General features: G+C 41.4%; 1 protein-coding gene across 1 annotated transcript in view; it reads left to right on the forward strand.

The window, feature by feature from the left end:
- GAD1 (glutamate decarboxylase 1) overlaps window positions 1-8,011 on the forward strand; it is a 44,571-nt gene extending 36,560 nt beyond the window's left edge. The window contains exons 14-17 of the mRNA XM_026454182.1: window positions 805-954; window positions 3,910-4,017; window positions 5,670-5,759; window positions 6,569-8,011. Of these exons, the coding sequence (XP_026309967.1) occupies window positions 805-954; window positions 3,910-4,017; window positions 5,670-5,759; window positions 6,569-6,742 (522 nt within the window). The 3' untranslated portion in view covers window positions 6,743-8,011. The remainder of the gene's footprint in view (window positions 1-804; window positions 955-3,909; window positions 4,018-5,669; window positions 5,760-6,568) is intronic.
- The last annotated feature ends 14,255 nt before the right edge of the window (window positions 8,012-22,266 follow it).

The following is a 22,266-nucleotide window of genomic DNA, read 5'->3' on the forward strand; positions in this document are numbered from 1 at the left end:
GCACAAAAAAAGTGAGAGCAGTTAGGTGAGGCATCCAATCAGTTTTGTCCTCAGTGAGGACTAAAAGCACTCACTGGAGCATACTCGGAGTTCTTAGCATGAATGTGTGGTCCCAAGAACTGAAATAAATGAGACAGAACAACAACTACAAATATCAACTTAGGGCCACAAGGAATGTTGCCCCAAAAGCTGCTATAAATGGTTGAGCCTCATATTCCCTTCTTCACATGCCTAATAATAGGACCCTGCCCTCCAAGGCATTGTTGCTCCAGTAAAACTTCTGCACACAGAAGAACTCCAAAAAGTCTGTCTCCAGCCTGTAGGAGCCAGAATCTGCACAGCCTCTTTAGTCCACTCATACACAGAATCCATGTTCATGTCATAGGAGGTCCTGGAAAGGTTGGAAGACTTTTGCCAGAGTGCTTTTGGAGAGAAAAATTCTTCACAGCATGAAACTATCCCACCCACTGAGGAAGTTTCTATCTCTAACCCCGGCCCCCTGAATGCCACAGCACTTCCCAATCTTGAAACAATCCCAGACACCCACACACATTTCCCCTTAGAGGGATGGCATCTGAGACAGAAAAATCACTTTCTAATCAGAGAGTCAGAGAAAAAGGGATGGCAGGTTTTCCAAGAGTGATTTTAGAAAAGGTCATCAGAACAAGCGTAAGGCCTCATAAAGACATCAGAACAAAGATTGCATATGACCCCAAGCCTCTCCTTCCAAGCCAGCCTGGTTTTAAAGCCACCCACATCTCTGATCTATAAATGCAGATGCACCCATCTTGATTTCCATGATAGGGTATACTCCAAGGATGCAACCAGATGTGTGCAGGATACCTTTTCCAGCCAGACAAGCAGTATGATGTCTCCTATGACACCGGGGACAAGGCAATTCAGTGTGGCCGCCACGTGGATATCTTCAAGTTCTGGCTGATGTGGAAAGCAAAGGTATGAAGGGAATAATTCAGAAAATAGAGCAGAAACGTAATTTGCACAGACTGGCTGGCAAAAGAGGGGCAAAGATATATTACAGATAATTCACTATATGTGGAATCAGTATCTAGATAATTGAATTAACTGTGTTTTCTTTGTGAATGAAATTATTTCTTATGTGAAATTCTCTCTCCTTTCATTCAGTCTCCTCAATTTGAACTATTATGAAGTCTTCTTAGAACAACTAAAACTTATGCCAAGATAAGGATTTCCACAGCAATCCTTGGGGATGATAGAATTATTTAGTGCAGGCATAGAGAAAGAGATAAAAATAAAATAAAATTACTGCATTATTCTTGAATTCTTTCTTTCTTTTTCTTTTTTTTGAGACAGAGTCTTGCTCTGTCACCCAGGCTGGAGTGCAGTGGCGTGATCTCGGTTCACTGCAAGCTCCACCTCCCAGGTTCACGCCATTCTCCTGCCTCAGCCTCCCAAGTAGCTGGGACTACAGGCGCCGGCCACCACCCCTGGTTAATTTTTTAAAAAAATATTTTTAGTAGAGATGGGGTTTCACTGTGTTAGCCAGGATGGTCTCGATCTTCTGACCTCATGATCCACTCGCCTCGGCCTCCCAAAGTGTTGGGATTACAGGCGTGAGCCACCGTGCCCGACCCCTTGAATTCTTTTATGAGGCTTCTCATCATGGGGATATGTATGACAGTTTTAACTTCTACTTCAATAATGCCTTTCCTATTGTTTGTACTTAATACAGTATTCTGGAAAATGTATACTTTATTGTGAAAAACTCTACTGTTAGATGGTAGCAGGCTGTGTCTGCATTCATCAACCTTTTGGGTTTCATTTCTGTACCTAAGGAAAAAAGCTAACTATTGGAATTTCTCCCAAAATATGAGTGAGGGAGAGGATTACCATTTGACTATTTGTTTCAAAAGTATTTGTATGCAATCAAGTAAAAGAAATTTTGATTTCATAGTTTTATATTAAATACCTTGCTTTTGTTTCTTGTAAATTAATTTTAATAATTTCTATGTTTAAGATTGACTCTAACTAGCACTCAAACAAGATTTTCCAGCAAAATTTCTAGTCAAATATTTCTTCTGTAGGAAAAATTTGGTAGATTATTAGTTTTTTCCTCAGTAAGTCATTTTGTCTTTTTTTTTTTTTTTTTTGAGACAGTTTCGTTCTTGTTGCCCAGGCTAGAGTTCAGAGGCACGATCTCTGCTCCCTGCAGCCTCCATCTCCCAGATTCAAGCAATTCTCCTGCCTCAGCCTTCCAAGTAGCTGAGATTACAGTCATGCGCCACCATGCCTGGCTAATTTTATATTTTTACTAGAGACAGGGCTTCACCATGTTGGCCAGGCTAGACTTGAACTCCTGACCTCAACTGATCCAACCATCTCGGCCTCCCAAAGTACTGGGATTACAGGCGTGAGCCACCACACCAAGCTCTGTTTTGACTTAATATAGAAATAGTCTGAATTTGATTTCTATTACAAAGTAATCATAGGAGTTGTAAACATATAAATAGCCATAGGCTGGGCACCGTGGCTCATGCACGTAATCCCAGCACTTTGGGAGGCGAAGGCAGGCAAAGATCATTTGAGCTCAGGAGTTCAAGACCCATCTGGACAACAAAGTGAGACCCCATCTCTACAAAAAATACAAAAGTTAGTCAGGTGTGATGGTGCATGCCTGTGGTCCCAGATACTTAGGAGGCTGAGGTGGGAGGATCACTTGAGCCCAGGAGGCAGAGATTGCAGTAAGCTGAGATCATGCTACTGCACTCCAGCCTGGGCAACAGAGTGAGACCCCATCTCAAAAAAAAAAAAAAAAAGCCATAAATAGCAACAACAAAAAAGGAGTTCTGTCATTTTGAAATATAATGATCACATAGCCTGTTTCAGTAATTTGTGTCTTCTTTTTCATTTCTAACAATAACCTCTTGAACCATCTGCCGGAGGTTTTTTCCATAGTGATTGGTTGCTGAAATGGGACCCTGGTACAGGCTTCATTCCTAAGTGGACTAACTAGGGTGTACGGTCAGCAGTTACACTACCTGGAGAGGCTGATGCTTTGTCAGTGCTGGACTTCGCTCAGGCCCATTAGCAATCCACAGCCAGCCTTGTGCATCTGCTCTCCTTGTTAACACCGACCCACTCAACAACGCTCATACTGCTGTTATTAATCAGCCATGCTGGCTTTTGAAACTCATGCTCAACCAGTTTGTCAATAGTTGTAACTATTGCAATCTCGGGGCATATACTGAGACCAATGGCTTCCCCATCTGCCTGCCTGCCTGTCACCTAAAAGGTATGACACTGTTATGTGGAAGGTAGCCTGCCCGAGAGGGCATGGGACATGTTTCACAAGGACTTACTGCTGGGGAAGATGAGTTCTACAGCAGTATCTTCTGAAGTTTCTATGCTGAAGAACCAGTTATTTGTTTTACTTTTTTCACCTATCATGGACCAGTACCCTAAAGATGAATTGTTAGAAAAATGAAATTTAAAAACATACAAAGAACAAGCCACTATTTTTTATTAGAGTCAATAGACAAAATCCCTTTGTCCAATTGCTATAAAAGTTTCCTATGCTTAATCTCAATTTCTACACTCATTTGATTGTAGACCGGTTACAGTTGTGGAGTGGCCTCAGTTCATAGATGACACTTTGAGTAGCACCATCCTAAAGCAAACCAGAATCAGGCATAGGTCCAGTTAAGAATAACTACCCAAAGACTGGAGTGCCTTTCAAAGAGGAAGCAGGCACACATCATTTATTCGATGCACATCTGTGAAAAAGCTGTACATATTTGATTAGATTGTTCTTCCTAACCATCTCCAAAAATACTTTTTTGTATATTTCCCATAGACAGGGACGGCATAGCCTTCTCAAATGCTCATCACAGGGAAACGCAACCACAAACATGACTTTTCTCTTTAAAACAGGGCACAGTGGGATTTGAAAACCAGATCAACAAATGCCTGGAACTGGCTGAATACCTCTATGCCAAGATTAAAAACAGAGAAGAATTTGAGATGGTTTTCGATGGCGAGGTAGGTAATCATCATGGACCAGGTACACAGTATTTCCAGAAAAAGTATTGAGGGAAGCTCCTGAAGCCGGATTTTCCCACATTGTCAGAAACTGCTTCAAAATTTTTATTCTTATGCACTCTTAATTCCTCTTTTTAATTCCTACCATGTCTATGAACTTTTCTTCTGGTAGCACTGGGATGACTTTTTCCTTTATGTCTTTTAAAACTGTGTTGTTCTTGGCCAGCTTTGGGCAGACAAGAGGTCTTTCCTTGACAGGTCTGAATCCTTCATCATTCTTGAGTTTGTTTTGTGTTGAACCTTTATGACAAAGTGTTTTTCAGGCTGGGCATGGTGGCTCACACCTGTAATCCCAGCATTTCGGGAGGCCAAGGCAGGAAGATTGCTTGAGTCCAGGAGTTCAAGACCAGCCTGGGCAACATAGCAAGACCCTGTCTCTATAAGAAAAAAATATATAACTTATAAAAAGAAATTTTAAAAAATGATAAAGTGGTTTTCATTTCCAAGAAGCTTATAGGGTAGATATATTCTTACCTTCCAAGACTTGTTCTAAAATGAGATTCTACTTAACATAGATTCATAAGGAGGAGAGCAAGATAAAATTGTCTCTGCCCTGAGTTCATGTGCATACTGCACACAGTGAAGTATCTGTCAGAGTTTACTGAGTATCCACTGTGTGCCAGGCCTCCTGCTAGGACCTAGATTCTAGAGTATTGAACAAAACAGATACTTTCTTTGACCCAATGGAGCTCACACTTGAATAAAGAAAGATGGAATAGGAGCCAGTGTTGAACAAAAGAAAATCCACTTATAAGCCAGTATAATATAACACTGCCTACAGTCAACATTATTCTATTTATCAGGCAACCTAAACTACTAGGAACACATGTGAATCACCAAATGAACAAAAAAGAGCCCCAGGCAGTTTAAAATCAATGACACTGCTCTGATCATTTACATACTACTTTAAACACTCTTAATAGCAGATTAAAAACAACAAATGTGATATCTCAAATCAATTAGAGACAGGCACAGTCATGGCAAACAGCAACTAGGAAGAAAACTTTAAAACTATAGCAAGAATACACAGAACTCAAAAAGCACGGAATCTTTACAGGAGGGACACTAAACAGTTTGAGGCATCTCAGCAGGCCTTACCTTATGCTGTAGAACCAGTCTTTTGGTTTTTTTTTTTAGGAGCAACTCTATTAATTGATATAACCAGTCTTAATGTTTATTATGATAGTCCTGATTCATCAAGAAAAGATTCAGTATCAATATAATAAACTAAATAAAATATTCAGCATCCATAAACTATGTTTCAAGTATCTTCTATATGACAAGATGGATAGATGGATACCTTTTTTAAAAAATTGCCCAAATGTAATTATTTGTAACATTTTAATGTTTAAAGTTGGTAACCTTAGTTACCTAGAAAATTGGTTGTAGGGAACAGCTCTCTTGCCAGATATGATTGGATAAATGAGGCATTGTTCTCCCTAGTGTGGAAGTAACATTGCCTTTGAGATGAACATTCAACCTCTTTCTTTGGTCTAAGAGACTTCCACCAAGGATGCATATTGGTTTGGGAACAGTTTTCTCTCAAGTTATCATAATTTTCTTTGTTTGTTTGTCTGTTAAAATCTCTGCAGCCTGAGCACACAAACGTCTGTTTTTGGTATATTCCACAAAGCCTCAGGGGTGTGCCAGACAGCCCTCAACGACGGGAAAAACTACACAAGGTATAGACTCGCTTTTTGTTTCATCTAATCCTCTGCAATTTCTCTGGCTGGTCAGGACATCCTCATTCCAATGTGCCTTTTTGTGGGGGAAATATAAAAAATAAAGCCATGGGGTGGGTTTCTAGTAATGGGGTGGTGGAGAGCCATCTTGTTATATTCCTCTTGAGCCTGCGTCACCCCCTTACTGTGGTTACCACAGGAACTTTTACAGGATGCATCTTGTCTCCTTGTCCTTGGTTGATGTTCTTTATTAAAGTAGCCCTACGCAGGATAAGGGAATAATGTGCATATTCCCAGGGACGTTCTAGATTAAACTGTGTCTGTTACAATAACCTTTTAAGTTCAAGCAAACTGTAATGCTGATTCATTCTAGCTGTTTTCTATATCCAGTTTACATCTTATCCAGGGTTCTTAAGATTATATTTAATTTATATAACATTTAATTCATCCAACCATTTAACAAATATTTGTTAAACACAATCTATGTGCCAGGCAGTATCCTGGGCTCTGAGTTATGCAAAACCCTGAATTTGTGGTGTCGTCTATAAGAGTTTTTTGGTTTTGTCTTCATTTTTTATTTTACTATCATTGTTCCATGACTGACTTCCAAAATTCGGTTGCATGGTACTTTCCGAGGGAACTCGTGACCAGGTAGTCATTTGATATTAGCCCCCAAAGATTCCTGGATATGAAATATTTCTTTGCTTTTATGTCATTGTAAACACAAATAGTAAAATGCAAGTTGGGTCGAATTGTTAAAAAAAGAGGGTATTAATATCAATCTTGAGTTTTGTGTTTTCCATCACAAGGTGGCTCCAAAAATCAAAGCCCTGATGATGGAGTCAGGCACGACCATGGTTGGCTACCAGCCCCAGGGGGACAAGGCCAACTTCTTCCGGATGGTCATCTCTAACCCAGCCGCTACCCAGTCTGACATTGACTTCCTCATTGAGGAGATAGAAAGACTGGGCCAGGATCTGTAATCACCCTTCGCAGAACATGAGTTTATGGGAATGCCTTTTCCCTCCGGCACTCCAGAACAAACCTCTTTATGTTGCTGAAACACATCGGCCATTTCATTGAGGGAAAACATAATATCTTGAAGAATATTGTTAAAACATTACTTAAAGCTTGTTTGTTTAGTTAGCAGGAAACAGTGTTCTTTTTAAAAAAGTTACACATTAGGAACAGAGTATATATGTACAGTTATACATACCTCTCTATATACATGTATAGTGAGTGTGGCTTAGTAATAGACCACAGCATGTTTCCCGCTCCAAGAGAATTCACCTTACCTTCAGCAGTTACCGAGGAGCTAAACGTGCTGCCGACCAGCTTGTCCAATAACTCCAGGAAAGCTGTTTTTCAAAACGCCATGTCCTAGGGGCCGAGGGAAATGCTGTTGGTGAGAATCGACCTCACTGTCAGCATTTCTCCATCTGAAGTGCTGATGGATGAGAAAAAACACCACCAGATGACAAGTCACACCCTCCCCATTAGCATTCTGTTAAGGGAAAATAGTAGCAGAGTCATTGTTACAGGTGTACTATGGCTGTATTTTTAGAGATTAATTTGTGTAGATTGTGTAAATTACTGTTGTCTGACCTTGGTGGCGGGAGGGGGAGATTATGTGTCATGATTTCAATGATTGTTTAATTGTAGGTCAATGAAATATTTGCTTATTTATATTCAGAGATGTACCATGTTAAAGAGGCGTCTTGTATTTTCTTCCCATTTGTAATGTATCTTATTTATATATTAATGAAGTAAGTTCTGAAAACTGTTTATGGTATTTTCGTGCATTTGTGAGCCAAAGAGAAAAGATTAAAATTAGTGAGACTTGTATTTATATTAGAGTGCCCTTAAAATAATGATTTAAGCATTTTACTGTCTGTAAAAGAATTCTAAGATTGTACATAGAGTCATATATATGGAAATCCTGTTACTTAAATAGCATCTGCTCTTCTCTTACCCTCTCTGTCTGGCTGTACGTCTGGTGTTCTCAATGCTTTTCTAGTAATTGTTGGAAAATAACTAGATTTCCTGTAATTTTGTAGTAGTTGATGACCAATCTCTGTGACTTGCTTAGCTGAAACCTAAGGCAACATTTCCGAAGACCTTCTGAAGATCTCAGATAAAGTGACCAGGCTCACAACTGTTTTTGAAGAAGGGCAATTCACACTGTGCATTTTAGAGTATGCAAGAAGAACATAAATAAATAAAAATATTCTCCATGGAGAATTTGAACAAAATTTTCTTCTAGTTTGTGTTTCATACAGAGATGTTTCTAATTATAGTTCCTTGGGTTGCCCATAGCCCATTTGCTTTCTATTGGCTGACTTTAGGTGATGCTCAGTACCCTGATTAAGCTGAGGGAGACTCGATCCACTGTCACAGGCTCTGAAGCTCCTCCTCTATAAAATCATTATGGTGGTGCATGCCTGTAATCCTAGCACTTTGGGAGGCTGAGGCAGGCAGATCACTTGAGCTCAGGAGTTTGAGACCAGCCTGTACAACATGGCGAAACCCTGTCTCTGCAAAAAATATAAAAATTAGCCGGCTGTGGTAATGCACACCTGTGGTCCCAGCTACTTGGGAGTCTGAGGTGCAAGGATCACTTGAGCCTGGGAGATCAAGGCTGCAGTGAGCTGAAATTGTGCCACTGCACTCCAGCCTGGGTGACAGAGTGAGACCCTGTCTCAATCAATAAAATCATTATGATTATAATTAATTAAATGTGCAGTTCAAGCCTTGAGCAAGAAAAGCCATCCCTGTTTCTCCTTTTCCTACTTGCATCTTGGAATTACATTCATTCAGTCATTCAACAAAAGAGAAGTATTCCTTCTAGTGGGCATCTTATATCACTAGGTGTCCGTGCTAAGTGAATGCCTCTAAGATCACAGAAGCATAACTTCCTGCTGCTTTATGCTTGTAGGTGGTCCCAATTCACTTCCTAGGGAAATATATTTTGGTGCTGGATCATTAGGATACGGGACCCATTTTCTACAATATCCTTTGTGTGTGTATGTGTGTCTGTGTGTGTATGAGACGGAATCTCACTCTGTTGCCAGGCTGGAGTGCAGTGGTGCCATCTCAGCTCACTGCAACCTCCGCCTCCCTGGTTCAAGCGATTCTCCAGCCTCAGTCTCCTGAGTAGCTGGGATTACAGGCATGCGCCACCACACCCAGCTAATTTTTGTATTTTTAGTAGAGCCAGGGTTTCCCCATGTTGGCCAGGATGGTCTCGATCTCTTGACCTTGTGATCTGCCCACCTCAATCTCCCAAAGTGCTGGGATTACAGGCGTGAGCCACTGCGCCCAGCCCATTTTCTACAATATTCTATTCAGCTATATTAATACCATCTCACTCATTTGGAATACAAGAAGCTCCCTATTTAGCACAAGTAGGGATTAGAGAAGAGTCCTTTGTAATTAGCACACTGATTGCACGTAACCATTGTATTAAACGACTCTATAGGGAGTGATCATAAAGCAACTTATTCTTTCACTGTTTCTTTAAAACCCCTCTGGGAGCTGATTTTTTTCCATGCCCCCATTTGAATCTAGGCCAATCCCATAGCTTTTCTGGCCTCTTGGGTGCACGAACAGTCTCATTTTTGCAACTGAGGGTCCAGCTTGATGTAATAAGCAAAATTTCAATTTTTATACGATAGTTTCTCCTCCCTCCCCCCGATCTGGCACCGCTTCAGCTGCAAGCCTACAGTGGCAGGGAGAGCAAAGCTGATGGTGGGTGAGGTCACCTTTTTTCTTCGTCTTTCTACTTAACTCGCTAGCTCCTGTGCTTCCTCATTCAGGGTCAGGCCTAGCGGGAGAAAGGGTTAAAGTGAAAAAGGTAAAATTTTACATGGCTATGAAATTGTCATTGGGCATCAAGGTCCCCGGAACATGAGTTTTTGTTTTTTTGGGTGTTTTTTTCTTTTTTTTTTTTGAGAAATTTTCTGGAGTGAATGAGGATTTTTTATATTAAGGTAAAATTTAGATACAATAAAACTCTTTGTAGTGTACTGTGTATAGTTTTCTGTGGATTTTGACAACCCCATTCAGTCATGTATTAATAACTATCATCGTGATCAAGGTCTACAACAGGTCTATCACCCCAGTGAATTCCCCATCCCCCTTTGTATTGAACATCTCTCCTACTCAGCCCTTGGCAACCTCTGCTTTGTTTTCTGTCCCTAGACTTTTGCCTTTCCCACTATGTAAATGGAATCATATAATATGTAGTCTTTTTTAAATCTGGTTTCTTTTGCTTAATGTAGTGCAGTTGAAATTCATCCATGTTATCTCTATATCAGTGTTCATTCCTTTTCACTACTGCATAGTATTCCATTTGCATAGATGTACCATACTCTGTTTATCCATCCCTTAGTAGAGGGAAATCTCTGTTGTTTCCAGTTTTTTGGCAATTAGAATAAAGCTACTGGAAACATTAGTGTGCAGATTTTTGTGTGAACATAGATTTCATTTAACTTGGGTAAATACCTATGTGTAGGATTGCAAGATAACATTAATAATATGTTTAATTTTATTAGAAACTGCTAAACTATTTTCCAAAGTGGCTGTACCATTTTTGCATTCTCACCAGCAATGCACAAATATTCCAGTTGCTCCATATTCTTGCTGACACTTGGTACTGTCATTTTCTCCCCCATGCTGGCCATTCTGAAAGTATTATCTTGCGGTTTTAATTTGCTTTTTCATGAAGCACTTTTGAAGGATCCTTCTGGGGTCCTCCCAGCTCACTGCACAGGAGGCAGTAAAGGTTTATCCTCCTGCAACCACTTAGGACTCAGACCCTCAGGCCTGGGCCCCTGGCAGTCTACACTGTCCAGACCTTGTGGTTGGGATCCTTTCTTCTCCAAGTAGTACATTTGGCTGGGATGCCTTTTATTTAAAATCAGTTACTGGCCAGATGCAGTGACTCACATCTGTGATCCCAGCACTTTGGAAGGCCAAAGTGGAAGGACTGCTTGAGTCCAGGAGTTCAAGGCCAGTCTGGGCAACATTGGGAGATCCCACCTCTACAAAAAATTAAAAAATTAGCTGGGAGTGTGGTGGTGAGCCCCTGTGGTCCCAGCTACTCAGAAGGCTGAGGTAGGAAGATCACTTGAGCCCAAGAGGTCAAGGCTGCAGTGAGCCATGATCATGCCACTGCATTCTAGCCTGAGCAACAGAGTGAGACACTATCTCAAAAAAACAGAAACAAAAACAAAACCCTCCTTAGATAATCTACAATAACTGAATTTTTTGTGTGTGTGTGTGAGACAGAGTCCTGCTTTGTCACCCAGGTTGGAGTACTGTGGCATGATCATAGCTCACTGCAGCCTCCAACTCCTGGGTTTAAGCAATCCTCCCACCTCAGTCTCCCAAATAACTGGGACTGCAGGTGAATGCCACCATGCCCAGCTGATTTTTTTATTTTTTGTAGAGATAGAGTTTTGTTAAGGGGCCCAGGCTAGTCTCAAACTCCTGGACTCAAGTGATCCTTTCACCTCGGCCTCCCAAAGTGCTGGAATTACAGGCAAAAGCCACTGTGCCTGGCCAAGAAGGGCTTTATTAGACATACATGCATAGGACAAAGGGTGGTGACATTATATTTGAGTACCCACTACTCAGCCTAAGATATAGAACATTATTATTATCATGACCTTAGCACTCTCCAACCCTGTCATGAACCTTCCCTAATTGGGTGCTCCCCACTCCCTAAGAAGTGATCACTATTCTGAATTTTGTGTTACTTACTCTCTTATTTTTCTATATAGTTTCACCACATACACATGCATCCTTATTGTTTTGTCTTACCTGATTTTGCACTTTATGTCAACAGAATAATACAGAATTTGTATTCTTCTGTGACTTGTCTTTCTAGTCAACATTATGATTTTGTTTGTCCAGAGCTAACCTGTAGGGAGACCTTGTGCAGTTTAAAATAAAAAAAAAAGAAACCCCTTCCTTGATAGCCAAGCATCCCTGTGCCAGTGGAGCTGGAATAGACTTCAGCGCCTACTCAACCCATTGGCACACCCTGCAAACACAGTCTCATGTAGAAGCCTCATGGTTTTGAGAGTCACCTTTGACAATGGCTCCAGCTGTAATTCATTCATTTTTATAACTGCAATGCTATTACAGTGTATGAATATACTCCAGAAGGATTATCCATTCTATTGGGGGTGAATATATGAGTTTTTCCAGTTTTGCCTTTAGAGATAATGTTGCTATGAGCATTCTAGTACTTGTTTTCTGGGGTCTATGTACAAAAGTTTTTCTAAGATTTAGACCAAGAAGTGAAATTGCTGGGTCACAAGGTATTTATTGAACTTTACTGAGTAGAGCGGTCATACCAAGTTGCACTTCAAGCAGCTGTGCACACTGTTCCATAACTTCACTATCAGTTGGCCTAAGATTTTTGCCAGTCTGACCAGTATGAAATAGTATCTAATTATAAATTTAATTTTTCTCTCCCTGATTACAAATGAGGTTGAGCATCTTTTCACATTATTATGAATCATTTGTGTTCTGTCTTCTACGAAATGCCTAAATCATGCTTTTTGTCAAATTTTCAATTGTTTGTCTTTTTCTTTTGATTCTTTAGGTATTCTTTATATATTCCAAATCCTAATTCTTTTTAATTATGTTTGGCAAATGTCTTCTTCTAATTCAGGGCTACCCTTTTTACTCAGTTAATGGTCTTTTCTGAAAACCTAAGTTCTTAAATTTAATGTGGTAAATTTATCAATTACTTTCATTGTTTCTGCTTTTCTTGTATGTCTTCTTTAAGAAATTCTTCCCTATCCCAAAATCATAAAGACATTCCCATATATTGGCTTTTAAGTTTTAAGGTTTTATGCCTTTCACATTTAAGTCTTTAATCCACCTTGAATTGATTTTTGTGTTTGGTTCTTTTTGAGACTGAAAGGGCTATTATTAGCCCCTCAATCTTCCATATGAATTTAGAACCAATTCATCAAGTTCTAAAAAATTCCTATTGACATTTTTATTGAAATTTCATTGAATCTGTGGATCAACTGAAGAACACTAACATCTTTTTAATATTGAATATAGTCGCCGTAAGTATAGTATATACTTCCACTTACCTAGGTCATCTTTAATGTAGTTCAATAAAGTTTCACAACAGTCATGGACAACTTTTTTTTTTTTTTTTATCTTTGAGATGGGGTCTCACTCTGTCACCCAGGCTGGAGTGCAGTGGCATGATCTCAGCTCAATGCAGCCTCGACCTCCTGGCCTCAAGTGATTCTCCCACCACAGCCTCCCAAGTAGCTGGGACTACAGGCACACGCCACCATGCCCAGCTAACGTTTTGTATTTTGGTGGAGATGGTGTTTCGCTATGTCACCCAGCCTAGTCTCAAACTCCTGAGCTCAAGAAATCTGCCTGCCTTAGCCTCCCAAAGTGCTGAGATTACAGGTGTGTGCCACCTCACCACATCCATGCAAAACTTTTGATAGATTTATTCCTGGGTGCTTTATATTGTTGTTATTTTTAATGGCATCTCTTAAAAATTACATTTTCTAACTGTTGCTGGTGTATAGAATATAATTTCCTTCCAATGAGGGATTTTTTTAAAAAAAAAAAAAGAAGGAAAGCAATTAAAAAGAACAACAACAAAAAACAAATGTAATTGCCTTTCGGTTGATGATTTTATATCCAGAAAACTTGCTGAAACGCAAATAATTTGTTTCTTTAATGCTTTCCAAACAGACAAATATACCATCTATGAATAATGGCAATTTTGCTTATTCATTTCTGATTCTTATGTCTTTTATTTTGCTTTTTCTTGATATACTAAATAGTCCAGGATATCCAGTACAGTATTCAAAAGAATTGTTAGTAGTGGGCATCCTTACCTGATTCCTGATATTAGAGGGAATGCTTTCACATAGTCATCATTTGATTTCACATTTCCTTTAGTTTCTTTGTAGATGCCCTTTAACATGTTAATGACATTTCTCTTTATTTTTAGTTTCTATAGTAAATAAATGTTTAATTTCATCAATTTTTCTGCATTGGTTGAGATTATCATGTCTTTCTTCTTCATGTGTTAATGTGGCATTATTCATAAACTAAATTTTCAATGCCTTGAGTCAGTTTTTGCAACATGTATTTTTCCAGGAATTTACATATACTTTCAGTTTTCAGATTTATTGGCATAAAGTTGTCTATAATATTCTCTTATTTTTAAAATCTGTTTTTATCTGTAGTTACATTCCCTATTTTTTCTTAAGTGTTAATTTCTATCTTCTTTCATTATTGCTTTATCTTAGCAGACGTTTGTCAGTTTCATTAAACTTTTCAGAAAATGTTTGTCTTTGTCAATATTCTTAATTGTATGATTGTTTTTTACTTCATTAATTTATCTTTCTGTTTTTATTATTTCCTTCCCTCTACTTTTTGTTTGTTTGTTTTTTTTTTTAGTTTCATCTCCTGTTCCTATTTCTTTTCTTTTCTTTTCTTTTTTTTCTGAGACAGAGTCTCGCTCTGTCACACAGGCTGGAGTGCAGTGGCGCGATCTCGGCTCACTGCAACCTCCACCTCCTGGGTTCATGCCATTCTCCTGCCTCAGCCTCCCGAGTAGCTGGGACTACAAGCGCCTGCCACCACGTTCGGCTAATTTTTTTTTTTTTTTTTGGTATTTTCAGTAGAGACGAGGTTTCACAGTGTTAGCCAGGATGGTCTCGATCTCCTGACCTTATGATCCGCCCACCTCGGCCTCCCAAAGTGCTGGGATTACAGGCGTGGGCCACCGTGCCCAGCCTGCTGTTCCTCTTTCTAACTTCTCAGGTTGTATACATGGATCATTAATTTTGAGCTTTTCTTCTTTTCTAATGGAAGCATTAAGAATATATATTTCCCTATAAGCATCCCTTTATATACTACAAGGCTTGGCACATATTATTTTGTTATCATTTGATTATAAATACAGTGAATTTATCAATTTTCTCTTGTAGTTGGATAATTTTTGCTCTATTTTTAGGTATAAACAAGTTTATCATTTTCATATTTTTCTGGTGATTTAAGCTTTTATCACTATGTAGTGACCAGTGTTGGATATGGGGTTTTTTTGCCTTTTTGTCTAATAGTATATTTTGTCTTATATTAATATAGCTATACCACATTTCTTTAGATTAGTCTCTGCTTGATATACATTTTCTTGTCTTTTAAGGATATTTCTGTATCCTTTTGGTTTAGGTTTGTGTTGTATAAATGGCCTAGAGCTAGATTTTATCATTTTTTTTCTTTTTTTTTTTTTTTTTTTTTTTTTTTATGTTTCTTTTGAGACAGGGTCTTGCTCTGTCACGTGCTGGAGTGCAATGCCATTCTCATGGCTCACTGCGGCCTCCAGATCCTGGTCAAGCAATCCTCCTGCCTCAGCCTCCCAAGTAGTTGGGACCACAAGCATGTACCACCACCACACCCAGTTAATTTTTGTATTTTTTTGTAGAGGTAGGGTCTCAAACTCCTGAACTCAAGCAATCCACCCACCTCAGCCTCCCAAAGTGCTGGGATTACAGAAATGAGCCAGCATGCCTGAACCTTTTTCTGACCCTCTTTGTCTTTTAACTGAAGGATGTCATTCACTTCATTTATTAAGGTTACTGATATATTTTGATTTAATTCTATCATCTTATTTTGTGCTGTTTGTTTCACTTTTTCTGTTCTTCTTTTTTCTCTGCTTGTCAAAAAATTCAGATTCATTGAGGTTTGCTTTTTGTTTCTTTTGTTTTTCTGATTTTTCCCCCTGCTTATAAGTTATACTCTCTATGTCTGTTTTTCATTGGTTACCCTAGACACAATAGCATAAATATTTTACCATTTCAAAAGTTAATAATGTTATCCTCCTTATGAGTCATCTAAGAATCTAAGAATACTTTTACTCTGATCCTCTTCCCAATACGTATGCCAATGCTATCCAGTATCCAGTATCCAAAGTCTCTCTTCTTTTAACCCCACAATTTGTACATTATTTATAATTTTGTTCGGTTGATTCTTGCTTGATGTGCCCACATATTTACCCCTGCGTTTGTGCATGATTCTCTCTTACATCTCAGACCTTTCATTTGGGTACTTTTCTTTTTTCCTGATCTGCATGTGTTTGAACTTTTCCTTATTGAAGCCTATTAATAGCCCCTCTCTAGAAAGGGCTCTCCAACTTTGTCTGCTTCGTGGGCATTATTTCTGAGGCTGGTTTGCAAGCACAGTGATCCAGGTGATTTGCTGCCTTGAGGATGGCAACAGTAACTCTTAGATAAAACAGACTTTGTGAAACAGGAAATGTTCCAGTCACACCACAGGGCTCTGCCTCTAGGCATTATGAGTCTTCTGTTATCTCTTACACTTTTAAAGGATACCAGATACATGCATCAAAATGTACCTGCCAGAATCTTAAATCCTTTAATCTGAGCAAATGATATAAAGCAAATTTATAAAGAAAATCTCACTATATTTTGGGCTGAAAAGTGGGATTCTTTATAATAAATGTGGTATGCAAGGTTGCTTTAATATTGCAATAAAACCACTTCAAAATTCCTATTCCTGGTCCCCTTGTTTTCCATAATGGACGTTTGTGTTTTATGCCTGCCTGGCATCTATTGTTTCTTCTTCTGGTCATATCACCCTCATTTTTCTTTGAGAAAATGTTCTTTCTTCATTCTTTCCCAATGAAAGTAAAGGGATGAGCTCACCCTCTGATTCCAGAGGTGGTCACCCAACTCAAGTGTGGTCAATCAAGGTATTCGAATCCTCTGGGCAAAAGGGATGGACACCTGACCCTAGACAGGCTGATGAGATTCCTGGGGTGAGATCATGAAGCCCCAGACCAGTACTGCAGGCTGTACAAGCTTCCTGAGGCCTCACCAGAAGCAGAGCAGATATTGGCACCATGCTTGTATAGCCTGCAGAATTGTGAGCCAGTTAAACCTTTTTTATTTATCAATTATCCAGTCTCAGATATTCCTCTGGTGAGCCCTCAAAGCAACTGTGTGTGGGTGATATGGTTTGGATGTTTGTTCCCTGCAAATCTCACGTTGAAATGTAATCCCCAATGATGGAGGTGGGGTCTGGTGGCCTAACACAGTGGGGGGAAAAGAAGAGGGGCATGAGGGATGGCATTCTACTCTGTAGCAGGTTAATGAGTGGGATTTTCTGTTTGCCCCAAAATTGGTGCTTGGGATCCAATGCTGGAGACAAAAGGCAGTAAGTACCCCACATTCTAAAGAAAGCAGCCGACCACTGGGATGCTCACCATGCTCACAGCTTACTGGGCGGGGTGGGGTGGGTATTGAGCTGGCCCTTCTTTGTTTTTTTTTTGAGATGGAGTCTCACTTTCTTGCCCAGGCTGGAGTGCAGTGGTGCGATCTCAGGTCACTGCAACCTCTGTCTCCGGGGTTCAAGTGATTCTCCTGCCTTAGCCTCCTGAGTAGCTGGGACTGCAGGTGCATGCCACCAAGCCCGGCTAATTTTTGTATTTTTAGTAGAGATGGGGTTTCACCATGTTGGTCAGACTGGTCACTAACTCCTGACCTCAGGTGATTCGCCTGCCTTGATCTCCCAAAGTGCTGGGACTGCAGGTGTGAGCCACCACACCCGGCCAAGCTGGCCCTTCTAACACCAGTCATAGCCTCGAACCAGCCCCCCAACCCTACCACCTTCTCAGAAAGAAGAGAAGGGATTTGGTAGGGTTGTGAATTGGGGCCCAACACCCCACTGCAGCTAGAGCCTGGAGGCTGAAGAGGAGGCGGCATCCTAGAGGTGATACAGCCCTTCTACTCTGAGGGAAGGTGGAAAGGAGAGGACCAGAGCAGTTCATGGCCTTGTCCCAACCACTGCAGTTCCTTTGAGCCACAAGCCTGACAAGATGGGAAAATAGACAGCTTTGAGAAGCTGGAACATCTTTAATAATCAAGGGTGTTCAGGAAGTTATGGAATCCAAGCTGGTGGTGTTGCTAAGGGGTCTACTACCTAATGAGAAAGAGATAATAATTGGGAAAGGAGACAAAGACAAACAAAACAGTTCATGTTTTACCCCAACCAGTTAGGACTGTACAAAAATGTTTACAACTAATTTATAATAATGGCGGAATAAGCACCAAGGATCTTCTTTTGCGGGGGTGGGGGGACACAGAGTCTTGCTCTGTCGCCCAGGCTGGAGTGCAGTGGCACAATCTCAGCTCACTGCAACTTCTGCCTCCCAGGTTCAAGCGATTCTCCTGCCTCAGCCTCCTGAGCAGTTGGGATTACAAACATCCGCCACCACACCCGACTAATTTTTGTATTTTTAGTAGAGACAGTGTTTCACTGTGTTGGCCAGGCTGGTCTTGAACTCCTGACCTCAGGTGATTCGCCCGCCTCAGCCTCCCAAACTGCTGGGATTACAGACATGAGCCACCACACCTGGCTGTATCTTTTTTTTTTTTTTTTTTTTTTGGCAGGGCCTCACTCAGTTGCCCAGGCCGGAGTACAATGGTGCAATTATGGTTCATTGCAGCCTTGGCCTCCCGGACTCAAGTGATCCTCTCTGCTCAGCCTCCCAAGTAGCTGAGACTACAGGCACACACCACCACACCCAGCTAATTTTCTGTATTGTTTGTAGAGACAGGGTTTTGCTGTGTAGCCCTGACTGGTCTGGAAGTCCTGAGCTCAAGTGATCCTCTCACCTTGGCCTCCAAAGTGCTGGGATTATAGGCGTGGGCCACCGTGCTGGGCCAGTACCAAGGATCTTATTTTCTCCTGATAGTAGTCAAGCTGCCTTACTCTTTCCTATTAGGGAAAAACAAGCTGGATTATGAATATTTTCCCCCAGATAACTTCAGAGAACAAAAACAAAGAAAAGGGCCCAAAGCAGACTCAACCATTTTATGAGCAGAGAAGGACAAAGAACTTTGACTAGATTTCTTATGTTCTCACACACTGGAAGGAAGGAGTGAAAGGACATGCTGTGGAGTCCAATCAAGGCAATGACTCCATGATGCCAGGGTATGGCATTAGTGAAGTGAACAATGGAGCATGGCCTGCAGACCTAGAAGAGTACCTCCCATATTGGGCCCCTGTGCAGCCAGGGGGATCTTGGGCACATCACAGCAAGAGCTGGAGAATGTCTCCCTGCACGGCTGGAAGAAATGGTGAATTTCTCATGGTGCCTGAGGGCACGGCATCCCCACCTGGGGCTTTGGTTTTTTTAAGTTTTATTTTCTTTTTAATTGACAAACAATAATTACATATATTTATGGGATATAATGTGATGTTTTGATACATGTGTACATTGTGGAATGATCAAATCAGGCTGATTAACTTATTCAACACTTCAAATACTTTTTGTTTGTGGCAAAACATTTAAAATCCATTCTTTTAGCTATTTAGAAAGACACAATCCATTATTATTAACTATAGTCCCTATGCCATGTAATAGATCACCAGAAAAGCAGGCCTAGAGTTTCCTCCGAGAATGCATACGGGGTAGCCTGAATAAATAGGTTTTTACTACTAATGTGGTAACCCTATTTTTCCTTTCATGGAGATGTGGCCTGGGGAAAGATGGGAAAAAGAAGACCAGAGACAAAACTCTAATCTCTTTCCTCCCTTCAAGCTGATCTAAAAACTCACTTTTGGTTGTGTGTCATGGCTTGTACCTGTAGTCTCAGCACTTTGGGAAACTGGGGCAGGAGGATTGCTTGAAGCCAGGAGTTTGAGACTGGCCTGGGTAATAAAGCGAGACCCTGTCTCTACAAATAAATAAAACTCACTTTTAAAGTACAAACTGTTTTGCATTCCCTGGAAATGGCAATGTATTTGATAGGCATAGCTTTAGTTTTTATTTTGTCAGAGCAAATCTTTGTAACCTCTCACTTCTTAGGCCACACCATGCCCTCCGCCTGCGCAGACACTCGTGCACTGCATAGGCCGTGTTAAATCCCACTTAATTGATAGTAGAGATTTTCTTCTCCAACTACTCCTCCTTCCAAAGTAAATTTAAAACGGAGCAAACTTGAAAGAAAAAAAAGAGAGAGAGAGACAAAGGGAGAAAGAAGAAGGAAAGGAAATCTATGGCTTAGCTTCTTACCTGTGGGCCTTGGAGAAAACCAGCTGAAAGCAAGGGATGGGAGGAGGTGAGAGTTACTGGTGCTCAGTGGACTCCAATTACAACCTAATGGCAAACTGGGGAAAGCACAGACGTCTTGTCTTACTCTAGTCAGGGGGGTCTGAGAGAAGCTGCAATCCCCCTGGGAGGGAGACTTAGAAAGACGCCTTGTTTCAGTGTTACTTTTACAGTAGTGGGGGCCGTGATGGTGGTGAATGGAATAAACAGAAAGGAAAAAGAAAAGCAAAAGAACATTTCCTTTGTGCGTTTTTAACAAGAAAGTCCTCATTCTCTCCTCAGGCTTCACAGACGCCACCTAGTGGGCAAACAAGCAGCTGACACAGCCCGCAGCTGGGGTCGGCCAGGGTTGACATTTCACGTCTGCCCTTCCTTCATCTGCCCAATGCGGGAGTGTAAACAGCGCTTTAGCTCCTCGAAGGTTGCCCGTCACGTTTGGGGTAGAAGAAGCAGCTGATCAGGACTGGCGGAAGGTGGCTCGGGAGAATCAGAGAGCCCCAAGAGGTGGGACAGAGCAAAGGGAAGTCCTGGCTGCCGCATGCCAGCCAGCAGTCAGGAACCAGAAAGGCCGAGGACTGGTCAGGGTTCCAGCAACACCAAGGATCTGGAATCTGGGGTATCTGATGAGGCGATTTGGAACTTACTGGTCCTCAAGACAGAGGTCTAATGCTTAGAAGGTCATCACTATTCAAGACAGCAGCACCAGCCTGCAGACATGCAGTGGTGAGGTTCATTCTCGGCAGGAAATAGCTTTCCTCTGATCTACGCTATATTTTATAGTACTGTGTGTGCCCTTGTGGGCCTGGAGAAGACTTCTGGGGCCCGAGGATGTCTGGACATAAGGAATATTGAACATAAGTTTACCAATCAGTTGACCTTCGGATAGGGAGGTTAGCCTGGATCATGCAAGCAGGCCCAGGGTCATCACTTAAGTCCTTAAAGGCAGAAGGACTCAGGCATGGCAGAATGAGAAGTCAGTGCACTGTTGCTGTTTTGCAGACGAAGAGGACCACGTGAAAAGGAATACTGGTGGCCGGGCGCGGTGGCTCATGCCTATAATCCCAGCACTTTGGGAGACCGAGGTGGGTGGATCACGAGGTCAGGAGATCTCGACCATTCTGGCTAACACAGTGAAACCCCGTCTCTACTAAAAATACAAAAAAGTAGCCGGGAGTGGGATGGCGGGCGCCTGTAGTCCCAGCTACTTGGGAGGCTGAGGCAGGAGAATGGTGTGAACCCGGGAGGCGGAGCTTGCAGTGAGCTGAGATCCTGCCACTGCACTCCAGCCTGGGCGACAGAGCGAGACTCCGTCTCCAAAAAAAAAAAAGGAATACTGGTGGCCTCAAGGAGCTGGGGACAATGCCAGACCGAAAGGCAGCAAGGAAGCAAGTACTTCAGATCTACAGCTGCAAGAAACTGGATTAGGCCAGCAACCTGAAAGAGCTTGGAGGCTCCTCTCCCAGAAAAGCCTCCCAATGGGAGCCCGGCCTAGCTGACCTCGGGAGCCCGTGCATCTAGGCAGTGAGTCCAGCCAAGCCCACCCAGATTTCTGACCCACTGAACTGTCAGAGAATAAATGGATGTGCTGTAAATTCCCCAATTTATGGTAGTCTGTCAAGCAGCAAAAGAAAACTAAGACCAACCCCAGCTGAATTAGCTGGAATGGAGGGTGACTCAAAAGTTACATGGCATAGCCACTTGAGCGAACACTCTCCCCAGCAGTTGGGAGGCTGAGGTGGGAGGTTCACTTGAGCCTGTGATTTCAAGACCAGCCTGGGCAACATTAGCAATACTCTATCACTACAAAAAAAAATTTTTTTTTAATTAGCTGGGTCTGGTAGCATGTACCTGTAATGCCAGCTACTCTAGTGGCTGAGGTGGCAGGATCACTTGAGTCTGGGAGGTGAAGGCTGCAGTGAGCTATTGCACTACTGCAATCCAGCCTGGGTGACAGAGCAAGACCCTGTCTTGGGAAAATTTTATTTATTTATTTATTTAAACACCTCAACTCAAACAAATTTGAAATGGTTTTCTTTTTCTCTAACCACTGCCTTCAACTGTATGAAGATACATCTTACTGCCTACTGGATAACACAAGTACAAGATATTGTACTCTAACAATATCTTGGGTGGTTTCTTTAACTTTCTGGTCACTCTTAGTTATTAAAAGTCTATTTAATTTAAGGCTCCAACATCATATCTGATTGAAAGCATTCTCTCCCCTCATTTCCTGAGAGCTTGTAACTGCAGGGAACTGAGTAGAGGGTGTGACATGAATGACTCTTTTACCCTTCTTCCCCCATCTCTTCTGGCTGGGGTGGCTGTGGCACAGTCTACCCTTGAGACACCATCTCCACAGGACACAGCTCCTGT

This window comes from Piliocolobus tephrosceles, chromosome 11 (assembly GCF_002776525.5).
Source record: "Piliocolobus tephrosceles isolate RC106 chromosome 11, ASM277652v3, whole genome shotgun sequence".
NCBI lineage: Eukaryota > Metazoa > Chordata > Mammalia > Primates > Cercopithecidae > Piliocolobus > Piliocolobus tephrosceles.